This window comes from Poecile atricapillus, chromosome 7 (assembly GCF_030490865.1).
Source record: "Poecile atricapillus isolate bPoeAtr1 chromosome 7, bPoeAtr1.hap1, whole genome shotgun sequence".
NCBI classification, from domain to species: domain Eukaryota; kingdom Metazoa; phylum Chordata; class Aves; order Passeriformes; family Paridae; genus Poecile; species Poecile atricapillus.
The window spans coordinates 32793771-32810574 of NC_081255.1; the positions used below are offsets into that span (position 1 = coordinate 32793771).

The window sequence follows — 16804 nt, forward strand, 5'->3', positions numbered from 1 at the left end:
AATAAAACTTCCAGCACTTCCAGACTCTTCAGTGAGTTGGGAAGCGGGGATGGAATCTCACCCATTTCACTTCTGAAAGTTTCCTTAATTGTTTTTTTTCATCCAAGTGGTCTCATTTTCCTGCCAGGCACTTCCCTTCAATCGTCTTCTCTGCCTCCTCAACAATTCCTTGGTATTTCTGGTCCCTTTTCCAATGGAATCGTTATCCTGGGCTGAACAATAATCCGTGGGTGGACAGATCAGTGCAGCTCCTGGGGTGTTCAGGGAACAGGGATTTGCCTGGGAATCACTTTCATTTATAAACCTGGCCCTGCTCTCCCAGGGTCAATCCAGGCTTGGGATGAACGGATGGAAAACAGCCCTGGGAGAGGATTGGGAGCGATGCTGGGTGAGGCTGGGCTGGATCCTGCCCCACACAGGTGAGACCCCACCTGCAGAGCTGCCCCAGCCCTGGGGAGGACCTGGAGCTGCTGGAGAGATTCCAGAGGAGCCCCTGGAGCTGCTCCAGGGCTGGAGCCCCTCTGGAGCCAGGCTGGGAGAGCTGGGGGTGCTCACCTGGAGAGGAGAAGCTCCAGGGAGAGCTCAGAGCCCCTTGCAGGGCCTGAAGGGGCTCCAGGAGAGCTGGAGAGGGACTGGGGACAAGGGATGGAGGGACAGGACACAGGGAATGGCTCCCAGTGCCAGAGGGCAGGGCTGGATGGGTTCTTGGGATTGCAGGAATTGTTCCCTGGAATAGAATTCCCAGAGCAGCTGGGGCTGTCCCTGGATCCCTGGCAGTGCCCAAGGCCAGGCTGGATGGGTTTGGAGCAGCCTGGGACAGTGGGAGCTGTCCCTGCCATGGCAGGGCTGGGATGAGATGGGATTTAAGGTCCTTTCCATCCCAAACCATTCCAGGATTCCATGAACCCCCACCAGAAACTCTGATGCCCTGGGTGCTCTCTATTCCCTGCAAACACAGGGAATTCCTGCCAGGATTTCCCGATCCCAGCTTTCCTGCCAGTCAGCTCCAGTGTCTGGTTCTCACCTCCTCTTGGCTCGTCCTGGAGTGAAGCAGCGTGTCTGGCCAAGAATTCCAAGCTCTGAATCCATGGAGAATTCGGAGCTATTGGCTGCAGGGTCCTGTGTGTGTGTGTGGAAGTTGGCAGCGTGAGGGGTGGGAGCTACAGCTCCTGGGACCTTTCCCAGGGAATTTTGTCAGGGAACTGTGGATCCATTGCCACCAGGAGCTGGAAGGTGCTGGAAAACTTTCCCGTGCTCAGGATCAGCCTTTAGAGTGCTCCAAGCAACCTCATCTTGGAGGAGCTCCTGCATTCCAGCACTTCACATCCCTCCTTCCCTGTTTTCCCTGGGGAATGGAGCCTTTCCTCCTCCCCCAGGCTCCTCTCCCTCCTGATCAGGAGGGAAAAGCTTTAGGAAAAGGCACGGCAATTTCTCTAACACCGGATGTATCCTCACAAACCCCCTCCAATATCCCATTCGAGTTAGAAAGTTCACTTTTATTTCTGTTTGGAATTCCATTTTTTGTTTCTGTCTGGAATTCCAGATTTTATTTCTGTTGGGAATTCCAGCTCCAAAGCTTTTGTGTGGATTTGATTCCCCCTTCAGTTCCCAGGCTCCCCTTTGTGCCTCCCTGCCTTTGATTGGAGTATCACATCCCAGCCTACCATGTCAAAATTCCTGAATCATCCAATATTCCCATTCTGCTGCTGCCTGAACCTCTCAGGATTAAATCCCACTGCATTTCCCCTGTCTTTAAGCGAGGCTTGGGCAGATCTTTTGGTTTCTTTTGGTTTTTAAGGACTGGGAATAGGGCCCGGGGCAGCTTGGGTGGGATGTCTGGGAGCTGCTCTGAAGGGAACTTCTCTATGGAAAGGCTTGGCTGGTGCTCCTGTCAAGCGTTTTGGGATATTTGATGGAAAACCCGCTGGGATGGACAGGGATTTGCTCTGGAATTGATGCAACAGAGGCACTTTCCCTGTCTCCTCCTTCTTTAAAATCATTTATTGTGTTTGCATTTTTGGCCACCTCATTTTATCCAATTTAAAAACAGCTCCTCCCTCAGGGATTTCTTGTGCTCCTTCCCTCAGCTCCTTGGCTTTAACTTTCTTACCCGAATGTTGCTTTGTATCCTTGGAAAAGCAGAATTTGTTTTCACGGCGTTTTTATCCAGAGATAAAATTCCTGGGGGTTTATTCCGTTTTAAATAGATAGACTGTAAAAATTATTGGAATTAACTTGGCAGGGAGCTGGCAGCTCCCCCATCCTTTGATTTGGCTGAGGTTTGACCCTTCGGCTCTGCATCCCAGGAACCTTTCCGTGGAGCAGGAACCCCTGCAGAATAAAATCCCTTCCCTTTTAGCCTTTATCTCCGCTCTCAGCGCCCTCCCATCCCTCCCAGAGCCGGGCAGTGCCCGGGAGCAATATCGGGATGTTGCACGGGTCCTTCAAATTCCCTGGGAATTTTACAACGGAGTCCGGTCGTCAAAACAACCCCGAACCAATGAGCGCGGCTTGGGAGGAGCCACGGCGGTGCGGGCAAAACTAATTCTCAATGGAAGGTTGGCCTGGCAGAGCCGGGCGGAGCGGGGCGCGCCGCTCCCCATCCCCGCAGCTCCCCGTTCCTTCCCGCAGCCCATCCCGCCCGGACACAGCGGGATGCTGGAGCACAGCCACATGAATTTTTCATGAGCGGCCGCAATAACCCCGGGAGCATCTTGCCAGGGAGAATCGGGCAGATCCTCCTCCTCCCGCGGATGCTCCGGGCGGGATTTGCCTCCGGAGCGCGGTGAGCGAGCGGGGGCAGCTCCGCGGTGCCAGCACCGGGGCTCGGAGGATGCGCTCCCGTGGCCATCCCTGAGCGGGGACAGCTCGCCCAGCTCCGGGGCTCGGGGGATGCGCTCCCGTGGCCATCCCTGAGCGCTCCCGTGGCCATCCCTGAGCGGGGACAGCTCGCCCAGCTCCGGGGCTCGGGGGATGCGCTCCCGTGGCCATCCCTGAGCGGGGACAGCTCGCCCAGCTCCGGGGCTCGGGGGATGCGCTCCCGTGGCCATCCCTGAGCGCTCCCGTGGCCATCCCTGAGCGCTCCCGTGGCCACCCCTGAGCTCTCCCGTGGCCATCCCTGATGCGCTCCCGTGGCCACCCCTGAGCGCTCACAGCTCGCCCAGCGCCGCAGCGATGACGGCCAGGGAACCTTCCCGGGAAATCGCCGCTCCCGAGGCCGAGGTTTATATCAGGACTTTCAAGGAGCAGATGCACCTGGAGCTGGAGCTGCCCAAGCTGCCCGGGAACAGACCCACCTCGCCAAAGATTTCTCCTCGCAGCTCGCCCAGGAACTCTCCCTGCTTTTTCAGAAAGTTGCTGGTGAATAAAAGCATCCGCCAGCGCCGTCGCTTCACGGTGGCACACACATGGTAAGCTCTGCCGGCTTTCAAGCGCCTTTAAAGCGGGTTTCAAAGCAGTGCAGCTGTGGTTTGAAGTGGGGAGAAGGAGCGCGGATGCTCCGCGGGTTCTCCGGGCGGCGAACGGAGCAGAAATGAAAGCAGCCGGGGGATGTTTAATGCGAGGCCTCCTTCAGCCGCCGTTCTCCGGGAGAAATCCAACCCTTTATTCCCGGGAACAAAGGCAGCAGCCGGCAACTTTCCCAGGAGCGGTGTGCTTGTGTGGGAGAGCCGGGATTTCGTTGCAGAGCCCAGGAATTGGTTGCAGAGCCCAGGAATTCATTTCATGACCTGTGAATTTATTCCGAAGCCCATTAGTTCATTCTAGAACCGATGGAATAATTTCAGAACTCATTAATTCATTGCAGAACCCAGGAATTCATTTCAGAGCCCATTAATTCATTTCAGAACCCAGGAATTCATCCTAGAACACATTTCAGAACCCAGGAATTAATTTCAGAACCCAGGAATTCATTTCAAAGCCCATCAATTCATCTCAGAGCCCAGGAATTCATCTCAGAGCCTTCAGGACACATTTTTTTTCTTCACTCTCTCAGCTCAGGGTGGTTTGGGCACTCCCAGAGTTAAAAGGCTTTGAGACAGTTTTTGCTGGCTACAAATCTCCCTCTTTTCCACCTTTTTTTCCAAGGGAATCCTGGCTGAGAAGCTTCTTTTCCCTCCCCACAAACCTCTAACCCCAAACAATCAATTTGGGTGCCATTACAGCTGACTGGAGCTGAGGGTCACTTATCCTGCTTAAACCATAAAGAGCCATCAAAAGATAAAATAAAATCCAGGAAAATCCATGAGGATCTCACTGGTTCATTTCCTAAATTTCCTCTGGATGTGCCCTGCAGGATCCACCTTTAAATCCCAAAACATGCACCAGTTGAGTGTGGGAATTGAAGCAGAAAACTTTGAGTAATGTGAATTTTTGTAATCCCTCCTCACACAGTCATGTATCCATTACTTTCCCATTCCTTTAGAATTCTGGAATCCTGAAGATTGCCTGCTTTTTTTTTTGTTGTTGTTGTTTTTTTGTTATTTTTTTATTTAAATCCAAGCAGTAATAACAACCTCAAGCTGGTCATGAGCTGTAACAGCTCCAGAGAGTTCTTGGGGATTTTAATTGCTTGGTGTTTGGGGTTATTCACATTAATTCCCTGGAACATCTGTCATGGAGCTCATCTGATCCCAGCAGCCTATCCAGAGAAATGAGGGAAAGATGATCCAGCTGGGAATTAGGGGAGCAGGATGGGACCACACTCAGCATCTGTGATGTTTGGTGAACAAAAAAATTCAAATATTTCATTTGGAGATGGAACTTGGATCAACTTGTAAAGGAGGTGGGATCCCTCTAAATGGAAAAAAGGGAAGGTTTGCAACTCAGTTTTCAGAAGTTTTTAATATCAGGTGATATTAAGCTGGTTTAAGCTCAGATAAGAAAGAAAGAAATATAAAGCAGAAAGAAAAATAGACATATATATATAAGAAAGAAATATAGATAAGAAAGAAATATAGATAAGAAAGAAATATAGATAAGAAATAAATATATATATATATAAGAAAGAAATATAGATAGAAAGAAATATAGATAAGAAATAAATATATATATATAAGAAAGAAATATAGATAGAAAGAAATATAGATAAGAAAGAAATAAATATAGAAATTAAGAAAATCACTCTTAAAAGGTTCCAAGAATGTTTGAGTGTGAGCACACTCTCAACACAAACTGCACCTAAATGTCATTTAAATGAAATTATTAATTAAATAAATACATTCAATAAAAAGAAAATAAATTAAAACATTAAATTAATAATTAAAATATCTAAATTTTAAATATTTCCCTCTGCTCCAGCATTTCCTTGGAATGTCTGGAGGGTTTTCCACGTGTGCTGGGGAATTTTGGGATTGGGATGCAGGGTGTGGAGCAGCCTCACCTGTGCCCAGGGAAATGCCACTTATGTAACGTGCCCTTTGTGGGAGCTGGGATTGCCTCGGGAATAAATGGGCAGAGAACACATGGATGCCAAGCCAGGGAATTCATCCATGCCGGATTTTATGGAATCTGTAACTTTTCCAGCTTCCTGACCAAGGAACTTCCTCCCTCTGGGCGTAGAAAATCAGCATTTTCACCATGTTGATGCCATTGGTTGAGGAATCTTCTGCTCCCTTTCCTTATTTCCAGTTTTCTGCCTTCCCTCATTCCTCCTTCTCTTTGGAATAATGGCCTTTTCCAGGTCTTTTCCTGCTTTTCTGACAATACATGGTAACTTCCCTCTCCTGCTGCTGCTGATGGAATCTGTGTCACCACAGATCTTGCCCAGAAAAAAAAAGGAAAGCAAATGTTGAAGGTTTTTTTAAAGAATGAGGTCATGATTCAAGTGTTTCCATGATCCAAATGATTCTTTTCCTCAGGGAAAGGCCGTTCCCACTGGCCACGATCCACATGTCACCACAGTGACCCCCAGACCTGTGGCAGTCTCATCCCTGCCTGCTCCAAAGCCTGGATCCCATCTCCAAATGCCTCATTCCCATAAAAGAACAGCACAAAACCTCCGGAGCTTTGGGATTTTCCTCCACCTGAATCCACCAGGCTCGTTCCTGTCTTGTGTCTGAGAGTTTTGCCTCAGAGATCCCGGAATTCCACACGTTCCTTCTTCCTTTGATAATTCCCATTGTGTCCCTTGCTGCATTTTGGGGAGATTTTGTGGGGGAAAAAGCCATGGAAATTTTGGGCATGGGGAGTTTCCTCTGGAGGGCCTGGAGAGGGAACAGCATCTCCTGGAGATGGTCCTCAGCTCTTTTCTCCTGCCAGCCCAATCCCAGCACATTCCCATTCCACATCCCACAATCCGCTCTCCCTCACCCCATCCGTACCTTGATGATTCCAAAGGAATCATTTAAAAAATATCTTTGATTTTTACACCTCTTCCATCTTATTTTTGCCAAGCAGGAACTCTAAAGCATCCATTTTACCCCCACAGGAAGGTCTTTGCCAGCAATGTCTTGGAAGATCCCAAAATTCAGCGTTTTCCAAGTGCACTCTGCAATTTATAACACAATTCCTTCATTTTGCTGGATTTAGCCTCAAAATTTTCAATAGTTCTTCAAGGCCAAGGCTTGGAGCCAGCTGGGATAGTGGGAAGGGTCCCTGCCCATGGGAATGGGATGAGGTCTGAAATCCCTTTGAACCCAAACCATCCTGGAATTCCGTGAATATTTCTCCAACCTAAATAATTTATTCAGTTTTCATTTATTCAGGCTCTGCTGAGCTTTTAAAGAAAGGATTTCCACAGTATGATGTTGATTGGCTTTTCTGAATTAAGATTTTTATGGATTTTTCCCAAATTAATTCACGTTCAGCTTCATTAATTTAATAATTTTACCTCATGGATGAAGAAAATACAGGACAGAACAGAAATTAAATCTTAGCAAATTCTCCTCTGATTTTTCTCTTGGTTATCCCTCAGTGAAGCTAAAACACAGCCAGCAATTCACTTTTCAAAATATAACCCCAAATATAAACAATTTGATTTTATATCCATAATTTTTATTTCTTTTTTTTGGAAAACACTCTCTGTTTTCATGGCACAACAATTTCCCACGGAGGAATTCAGGCAGTTAAATTAAGATGGAACAATCCAGTTGAGATTTTTCCAAGCCTGGTGAGTAATAATGGAGCTCTTGAATTCCTGGGAGCTGTAAAAAATTCCATGGAGGTGAATGGAAATGACCAAATTATTGTGCTGGGTTTTGGTTTGTGATCATGGAGCCCAACATGAAAGAATTCAGTGGGATGGTGCTTCGGAAAGATGGAATTTTGGAGAGTATTTCCTTGGAATTGCTGAGGAGAACAGGAACTGATAAAATCCATGAATTTCCTGGTGGTTTGGTGCTGGTAGAATTGATCAGATCCATGAATTTCTCCCATGGTTTGGTGCTGATGGAATTGATCAGATCCATGGATTTCTCCAGAGGTTTGGTGGTGGTGTTGGAGGAGCTCAGATGTTCCTGATGGGTCCCTGGGATTGATCATATCCATGAATTTCTCTCGAGGGTTTGGTGCTTGTGTTCGAGAAGGTCAGGTGCTCTTGGTGGGTCCCTGGAATGGATAAAGATCCATGAATTTCCTGGTGGTTTGGAGCTGGTGGAGTTGGTCAGTTCCATGAATTTCTACAGAGGTTTGGTGGTGGTGGAGTTGATCAGATCCATGGATTTCCCAGTGGTTTGGTGCTGATGGAGTTGATCAGACCCATGGATTTCCCAGTGGTTTGGAGCTGGTGGAGTTGATCAGATCCATGGATTTCCCAGTGGTTTGGTGCTGATGGAATTGATCAGATCCATGAATTTCTCCAGAGGTTTGGAGCTGGTGGAGTTGATCAGATCCATGGATTTCCCAGTGGTTTGGAGCTGGTGGAGTTGATCAGATCCATGGATTTCCCAGTGGTTTGGTGCTGGTGGAGTTGATCAGATCCATGGATTTCCCAGTGGTTTGGTGTTAGTGGAGTTGATCAGATCCATGGATTTCCCAGTGGTTTGGAGCTGGTGGAGTTGGTCAGATCCATGGATTTCCCAGTGGTTTGGAGCTGGTGGAGTTGGTCAGATCCATGGATTTCCCAGTGGTTTGGAGCTGGTGGAGGAGCTCAGGTGCTGCTGGTGGCTCCCTGTGCCAACCCTGCGTGTCCTGCTCAGCTGAGGTGGCCCTGCCCAGCTCTGGCATTCCAGAACCCCAAATCCAAGCTCTCCTGGCCACCTTCTCCCAGGATTTGGCCTGGAGGAGCCGATTCCTGCATTTGGGACAAACCCAGCACCCATCACTCGTGCTGGGTGATCTCAGAGGTCTTTTCCAACCTCGCTGATTCTGGGATTCTCCAGGATGTGCTGCTGGAGCCGTTTCCACTCCTCTCCATATTTAGCAGGATGCATTCCCGTATCCCAGTGTTGGAAACACCCTCGGCTGTGCTTTGATGAGCTGCTCTGCTTGTGTTTCTCACCCTCTGTTGATGTGATTTCTTTTCCCAGTTTGGAAAAAAGCATTCCCGTGTTTCCTGCAGTTCCTCTTCCAGGCTGGGGCTGGGATTGGAGACGCTGTGTTGCTCAGCTCTCCACGGAAAGTTCCAGGAGAAACAAACTGAAGGGAGTAGGGAAAAGGATGGGGGGGAAACCAGAAGGTTCCTCACTTTTTCTCAGCTGAGCGTGTTCTCCCATCTGTCTCCATCTCCAAAGAGAATTCCTCAGTGCTTGGAGGAGGGATTGCGAAGGACACGGAGGTGAGGAGGAGACAGAAACAAGCCCACACAACAACCACAGAACCAGCTGTGCCATCCCTACATCTGCTCTCTCCAGGGAAATTGGCTCCCAGCCCTGGCTGAATCCATGGAAAACAGAAAGGAGCAACTTCCTTCATCCCCCAGGCACATATGTAGGGAAAGATGGTGTTAAAATAGTGCCCAGCTGTTCAAAATTCCAGCAAAACACAACAGATCCTTGGATTAATAATTGGAGTTTGATGGATTCAGCCATTCCCCGGCAAGGGGAGAGAGAGGAAAGGAGCAGATTCCTTCTCATAGAAATTATTTCTGGGGTTTTAATACCTTTAAATAGCTTTTAATGCCTTTAAATAAGTTTTAATCCCTTTAAATAAGTTTTTTCTAATGTTTGCAGTGTCCAAATCCCTGTGGAATAAACATTCCCAGAGGATCTGTGGTGGCTTGAGAATCCCTGGCTTCCAACCCTCGCACGTGGGCTTAACTGAAGTGAAATTTTCTCTGGCAAACATGTTTTTTCCAGGAGGTTTTCCTGCTGGATTTGGCTTTGTTGGAAGTGTTGATGTGTGGAGCTTCCCTCGTGGCAGCATCCCCACGTTTGGGCTGGGTGTTTTTGGGATGAGCACTTGGCTCATCCCGGGTGCCAGGACAGACTGTGGCAGACACGTTCCTGGTCTGGCGTCATTTAGGCACCGTGGGTTGGCTTCTCTGCAGATCTCGACATTCCTTAATCCTTTTGGGGCTTTTTTGGGTTGTTTTTTAAGCTTTTTTGGTTCTGAAGAACCCCAGTGTTTTATTTGGGTTGTCTGGCGTCGCCTCAGGGGTTCCATAGGGATCAGGGGATCGTGGAATTGTAAAACCAGGATGGTTTGGAATGAGAGGGACCTTAAAAATCGTCCCATCCGCTCCCTGCCTTCCACCAAGGACACCTTCCACCACCCCAGGTGGCTTCAGGCCCTGTCTCCGCTGCCCTGGGCAGCCTTTTCCGACCCATCACAGGTCTTTCCATGAAAAAATTACCCGGATATCCAACCTAAACATCAGCCTGAGGCTGTTCCCTCTCCTCCTGTCCCTGTTTCTGGGAGCAGATCCCAAATCCCCCCGGCTGTCCCCTCCTGGCAGAGCCAGAAATTCCCCCTGAGCCTCCTTTTCTCTCCCTGTTTTTTTTATTTTCCCTAGGATTTTCTGTGTATTCCTGACATGTTTTGTGCTGCAGCTCCATTTCCAAAAGCTTTCATCACCCCTGCAGGTAAAAACTGCAGAATGATGGACAACTTCATTTGGTGAAAGTTGCCTTCCCTAACAATAAGGGAAAATCAGCTTTTCCATGTTATTGGATCCGTTATTCCTGAGCTAACTGGAGAGGCTGAGCCTGAAAAAGCATTTCAGAGCTCATCCCACAAAAACGAGGCTTAAGGGAACTCAGCAACGTCCAAAGGCATCCAGGCCTTGTAGGTTCAAAGGTATTTTCAGATTTTGGTCCTTTAAAACGTCATAGGAAATCAAATTCTGTGTTTTTAATTAGAGTTGTTGATGCAGCAAGCCTTGGGAATGTGGACAGGCTGGAATTCTGGGGGGTTTGTGCAGGGCTGGGGGTTGGACTGGATGATCCCTGTGGGTCCCTTCCCACTCAGGGTATCCTTGGATTTTATCCTGCTTGGATAAACAGCTCCTCTTGCTTATCTTATTGGATATTATTATATTATTTTATTTATTGCAGTCTTTTATTCTCTGGGTTGTTTTATTTTTCTGAGGAAGGTGGAGAAAGAATGGAAAAGCATCAAATATGAAATGTGAGATTTTGGGAAGGGGTTGACAAGGAGCATGGGACAAGGCAAAGAGAGAAAGGGAGAAGGGCATGGAAATCCAGGTCTGGTGCTGTTCATCCATCCTAAAATTTTGGGAAAATAAGGAAAATTCACAGCATGAGAAACTTGTGTTCTTCATCCTGCCTTATCTCCAAAACCTGGGAATTTATCCTGGAATTGTGCTGGGTATTGGAGTGCTGGACAGCATTTTATGTTTTATATTTGAGTTTTTCCTTAGTGGCTGACTGAAGGAGAAAAGCACTGAAAGCAAATGGTAATTATAGAACTGGGATCACCATAAATTAATGATGGCAAGAGCTGAGTATCCGACTGTTTTCCAAAGCTTTCTCTTGTCCTTAGGGAATGTGTCCTTTTAAATCTGGATCAGCAGACTGGCTCCTCTTAGACTGTTCTGTGAGGCTGCTGGAGGTCAGGGCTGGGACGGGAGGACAAATGGCCCTGGTGTCATCTCCCCCAGGACCCAGCTCCTTCCAGCTGCTGCTGGCTCAGGGCTCCCCATTCCCAGGAGTTTCCAGCTGGATGGAACCCCTGGATCCGTTTGTAAACGAGCTCACGGGGAGGTCACAGCGCGTTCCTGAACGATGGCTTTGGGTTTGATATCAATTTCATCTGGAGCCTCCCTCAGCTCCATGGGAGATGGATAAAAGCAGCAAATGGATTTCTGAGGCAGAGCCAGGGACAGCGTTTATGGATTTGCTTTTCCTCTTAAAGACAGCTGGGAACAAAGGAGGAATTATATCCTCACCACAAAAAACCCCACAAAAACCTCAGACAGCTCCATTGTTGTGTAAGTGATACTTGGCAGACCCATAAATTTTGAGAGGAATCCATGAGGAGCAATCCCACTGTCTCAGGAGGTTTCTGTTGGCTCCGAGATCCAGGTGATCCCGTTGGGATAATGGCAAAGAGGGAACAAGAGGGAGGAGGTGGGACAAGATGCACATGGAACGAGAGCTGGGCTGATGAGCAGCTCCCACTCTGTACAAACCTGATCTGGAAGAGTTTCCCTGGAATCCAGTGGCTTGGCAAGCTCCAGTCTGGGATCCAGACTCGGCTGCTGCCGTTTTTTCCAGCTTTTTCTTCCCTAGAAACACAAAGTTCTCTTCTCCCACCCTGCCTCCAACAACAGCACCTTCCCCAATCACCCAGACTTCAGACTTTGGTTTTTCAAGCAGAGGTTGACGGAATCTGCTCCGCTGCACTTCCAAGCTGCCTCCAGAAGGAAGGAGAAAAATCCTGAAATGTCAGCCTTTGCTATTTTTGCAGCCTTTCCCAGGAAGCAGCTCCGGCTTTGCCGTCTGCATCCCAGTCGGGATCCGCCGGAGCCGATTATCCCTGTTTGCCTTGGCCTTGTCAGTTGTTGTTTAACAGGGAAAAAAGCTGCTGTAGCAACTTGGAAATGTCTCACTTGGTCAGCCCAGGGGGAACGGAACGGGAATAATCCTCAGCCGTGCTTGGAATGCATCGGGAGGTTTGGGGAACTGCCTTGAAGCTTTGGATTGGGATTTTGTGTCAATTACAGAATCCTGGAATGGTTTGGGTTGGGAAGGACCTTAAAACCCATTCCATGGGCAGGACAACCTCAGGTATCTCAGGGTGCTCATCCAGCCTATCCTTGAACAATTCCATGGGGAATCCACGGCACTGGGATTCCTTGGCAACAAGAACCAGGTCTCCAAGGGAGGTTAAGGAAAAAACATCAGGGCTCTGTGGGATGGAAATCCCTCCTGGGAAGTCGTTTGGTGGTGTTTTGTTGGGAATTCACGTTTCCTCACTAACAACCTGTGACAGGGAACGCTTGGAAGCCGCCTCCAGCCGGGCTTGAGGTGGGCTCAGATCAGCTACAATTCATTAAAAATACTTAAATTGATGTTAATCACAAAGAGAAACTTGAAAAATATCGTGACTTAAGCTCACAGATCTATTGTGTAATAACAGATGGAAAAACAAAGAATTCTCCTCATGGGCTGGGCCGACAGTTGGATTGGTCAGAGAATTCCTGTCCATCCCAATCTGGATCACTCATCCCCATCACTTCTGTCACTGGACATCATTCACACTCAAATACCATTCACACCCACATTTCAGACCAGTCTTTTTATTAATTTTGCTCTTAATGAACTTATTTTTGCTTATTATTTAATCTCAAAAGCGCAATTAAGTGGAAAACCAGGATTTGCTTCAGTGCTGGAAGGTGGGAGAGGAACATCAATAGTGGGATTTGATCTTAGAGGTCTTTCCCAACATTTCTGGTTCTGGGATTTTAAGGAGCAGGAAATAATCAAGCACAATAATTAGAGTCTCTTTATTAACGGTGTAAATAATGAGGACGGAAGCGAGCTCAGAAATATTTGGGGTTGAAGTTTTAAACACTCATTTAGAGTTTTGTGCGTGGCAATATGAGGGAAATATTCACAAACCTCAAAGAGATGGGATTTATGAGTTCAAATTTCCAAAACCAGTGACTGGACAGTCAGAACTGGTGTGAACTGGGGGGAACTGGAGAGGTCAAGCTGGAGATTCAAATCTCAGCCATTTCCTTGTGTTTTGCCTGGGTTTTATATTTATTTAATGCTTCCCACTGTATTTTATTGTTTAAAATCTAATTTTTGAGTCATTCAGGATAAATTGCTCTCCTAAACCAGGTCTTGGCTTATTTCCCATTTCTCTTAATGAAAGCAAAGAGAAAAAAAATCAAATTATTTCAACGCTTCAAAACAAACACTCCCTGTGCAATCAACACCCGGGGTTGGTTCCTTCAGATGTGATTCCCTGTGGGAATGAGTGGCAGCAGCCAATGTCACATCCCAATTCCCCCTTTGGGAAGGGAATGGGGCCGGGAAGCAGTGACACAAACCAGGAATGGCATCACCCGAGGCAAATCAGCCCGACTGGATTGTGCAAAGATAACAAGCTGAGCTCCAATTTTGCTTTCACTTCCATTCATGGCTCAAGGAAAAGGAAAAGAAGAAACTGAAGCAGATTATTAAATGTGCCTTTTAGCCCGGGATCACTCCAGGCAAAAGTTGGGATGCCTTAAGGAATCTCTGGGAAAAAAAAAAATGCGGTGCTTAGAGAGAAAAATAGAATATTTAATGCGGTTTTGTTCAGTTTAAAAGGACTGGGGGCTTGGGGAGAGCATTTGGCTAAATAGCTAATGAATAATTCAGGGCTACTAATTTAGAAACTCTGTCTTATAGATGAAAATCCAGTGGTTTTGGCTGTAAACAAAGAGAATAAACACCCAGCATTTAACTAAACAACAAATTCAGGGGTTGAAGCCTGTGGACCTTTGAAGGGCACGAGCTCTTGGCTGAGAGAGGGACAATTTAATTAGCATGGATTTTTTTTTAGTAGTCAATATTAAAATCTCTCCCCAGAAGCTGTAATTCTAATTCCATAAGATTATATTCCTAAAGCTCCAGGATTTATGGGGAGAAAAGTTTGGATCCAAGCACAGAAAGGGAACTTCAGGAGCTTCTCTCCCATGGAATTGTTTTGTAGATCCAAATATCTGAGACATTTTTGATGCTGTCTTTTGCCAGGCCTGATCTGGAGCTGAAAAACAAAGGGGAGAAATATTCCCTGGTGAGCTGGAAGCCTTAATTAGCACAATTAACAAATACAATTACCACAGAGAAAGGTTAAAAAGAGATAGGAGAGATAAAAGCAAATCTCCAAGAGGGACAAGAATGAAAGCAGGGATATTAATGTTCAATCCCAGGAACACCAACCACGGATCCAGATGCTTTTCCCAGCTCCAAGTGCTCCATTTTCATCCTGGATCTCTTGAGCTGCATTTGCAGGAATTGAAATGCTGCATTTCAGAGGAAGAATTCCTGAAACTTGGAAAACAGAGGATTGTAACAGTCACCTTTCCAGGCAGACACAGTTCTGAGGCATTTGGGATTTACAGGGGTGCAGAAACCTCCAGAAAATGTTTGTTATACTTGGGAATAACCCTTTAGTTCCCATTCCAGTCTGATCCCAATGTAGGGAATTTCCTGATGTTCCTGTTGACAAATAACCCTTTATTTACCAATCCTTTATTTATCATTACCTTTTTAGTTACTTATTTGTTGACAAATAACCCTTTATTTCCCATTCCTGTCTTATTCCAATGCAGGGAATTTCCTGATGTTCCCATTGACAAATAACCCTTTATTTCCCATTCCAGGGTAGGGAATTTCCTGATATTCCCATTTGCCATTCCCCTAGGTTGGGAATCCTGTAGTTGTAAGAGTTGAGTGGATGCTCCTGCTCCAAGAGAGAACAGCTCTAAAAAATCCCAGCTAATTTTACCTGAGACAAAAAAAAACAGCAATTCCTTAGAATTTCAGAGCTGTCCCTTTTTTTTTGGGACAGATGTCTCCTTCAAATCCCTTTTTCCTTGATTTTAGCTGCTCCAGCGGTGCCTTTGGGATATAATTTTATTAATTTGTTTATTTAGATGGTGTTGGTTTTTTTTTCCTGTGGCACTGCTCTTCCACAGGGTTTTCCTGCGGATCTGGGAGCTGGGTTGGGAGGATTTTGTGGTGCAGAATCGATGGGTGCAGCTCCACGCTCTGAATTCAATTGATGTGAGAACTGTGACTGGTTTTGTCACCAGTAATTCCTGCCTCGAGCAGGATATTAGAGAGGACAAATGAATTCAAAACAAAACCACCACCAAACACACATTTCTTATTTGACTTCCTGAATGTTCAATTAATTGTTGACAGAGATTTTTTTGGGGGGGGGTAGGTTGGGTTGGGGCTGTACTTTAAATGAAGTTTTTATGGATTGATTTTGCATGCAGGGAAGATCCTGCCCGATTTTTGAAAAGGTCACCACCGTTAATCATTTCAGGAAGGCGAGCAAATATTCGAGTAATGACTCAACTGAAAGGAATAAACGAGATGAAAAGCTTCTTAGTGCTTAATAAGTGTGATCTTGATTAATTCATGTTTTTGTGAGAAAGGTTCGATTCTCAAGCTGAAAAATAGCATTTTTTTTGTGGGTGGTATTTGGTTTTAGGGTTTTTGGCTTAATTCCACAATTAAAAAATTGGGGATTGATGAGAAGAAGGAATAACAGGTACCAGATGCAGCCATTCCTGATCTGGGATTGTCACAAATGTATTTTCCAGGAGATCATTTGGGGATGGAAAAATGGTCCCAGGTCTCACAGGAACGAGATCCCATTTTCATTCTCAGGCTGCTTTATTTGCCAGTGCTTTTAGTCATCCTTTCAGCACCACCAAGTGATTCTTGAAAATGATCCATCAGATTTCCACAGAGCTTGGGATTTATGTTAAATAGGATGTATGGATATAATTCAAATAGAGAATTAACCGTCTTTGAAGGAATTCAGAGTTACTTGTTCTTGTTTTCCTTCCCCTCACCTCAAACTCTGGGATTGCTGGCTAAATACTGAAGCATTTATCATCATAATATTCATTCACTGTATTTTTTATCATCTACCCTGTGTTTAAATGTATTTTTAATACACCAAATGATCAGGACTATTCATATTTAGTAAATACAGTGGCCTAGAAGTTGTTTTTTTTTAATAATCCACACTTCTATTCTGTATTTCATTCCATTATTCCTGGTAATACTTTTATCTTTTACCACTCTAAGATGATTTTTTTTTCTTCTTTTTTTTTGGTATTAATACCTGCAAACAAATGTTGACAATCAACATAACTATTTTAGCTAAAAGAGGGCTGTTTTCTTATCTTAATCCTTCTATATTCTAATCCCATGGGGGTTTTCTGCCAGTTTTTTATTTCCTTTCAATCCCATCCCGTTTCTCACACACATTTCAGGTGTGAGCGTTGAATTTCCGTGCTTGGAGTGTCCATATTGTTCTAATTTCTCTTGATAAACAAGGGAATTTGGAATGCTTCAGACACATGATCCAAAGAATCCAATTTCATCCGAGTGTCCTGCTGCTCTTGCATCTCTCTAATGCATTTTCCTGTAGACAATTTGTTTAGCTGAGGATTTAATCAGCTGGAACATCTATTTTTGATCCTGCTTTTACCAGGCCGGGCCTCACAGGGAGTGGATGAATTTGCACTCAAGCTGAGGTGGAAAATGTCACATTTCTAATCTTGCATTCAGTTTTTACAATTATGAAGTGCATCTTCATATTTTTCAATATTTTTAAGGCCCTGGGTTGAGCTTTTAAAGCATTTTCCCTCGTTGTGCTGCTCTAATCCTCGGCTGAACTGGTTTGGATTGGTGAGACACGTGTGGGCTCCCGCTGCTATCCTTGGATT

At 46.0% G+C, this 16804-nt stretch overlaps 1 protein-coding gene across 2 annotated transcripts in view; it reads left to right on the plus strand.

Moving 5' to 3' along the window:
- Positions 1–16804, plus strand: part of PDE4B (phosphodiesterase 4B) — a 152740-nt gene that overhangs the window by 14795 nt on the left and 121141 nt on the right. Inside the window, exon 1 of one of the 2 annotated variants that reach the window (XM_058842627.1) lies at positions 3160–3410. The exons of the other annotated variant lie outside the window; for it this stretch is intronic. Within the exon in view, the coding sequence (XP_058698610.1) occupies positions 3175–3410 (236 nt within the window). The 5' untranslated portion in view covers positions 3160–3174. Of the gene's footprint in view, positions 1–3159; positions 3411–16804 lie in introns of those variants that run through there. 2 annotated transcript variants of the gene reach the window in all.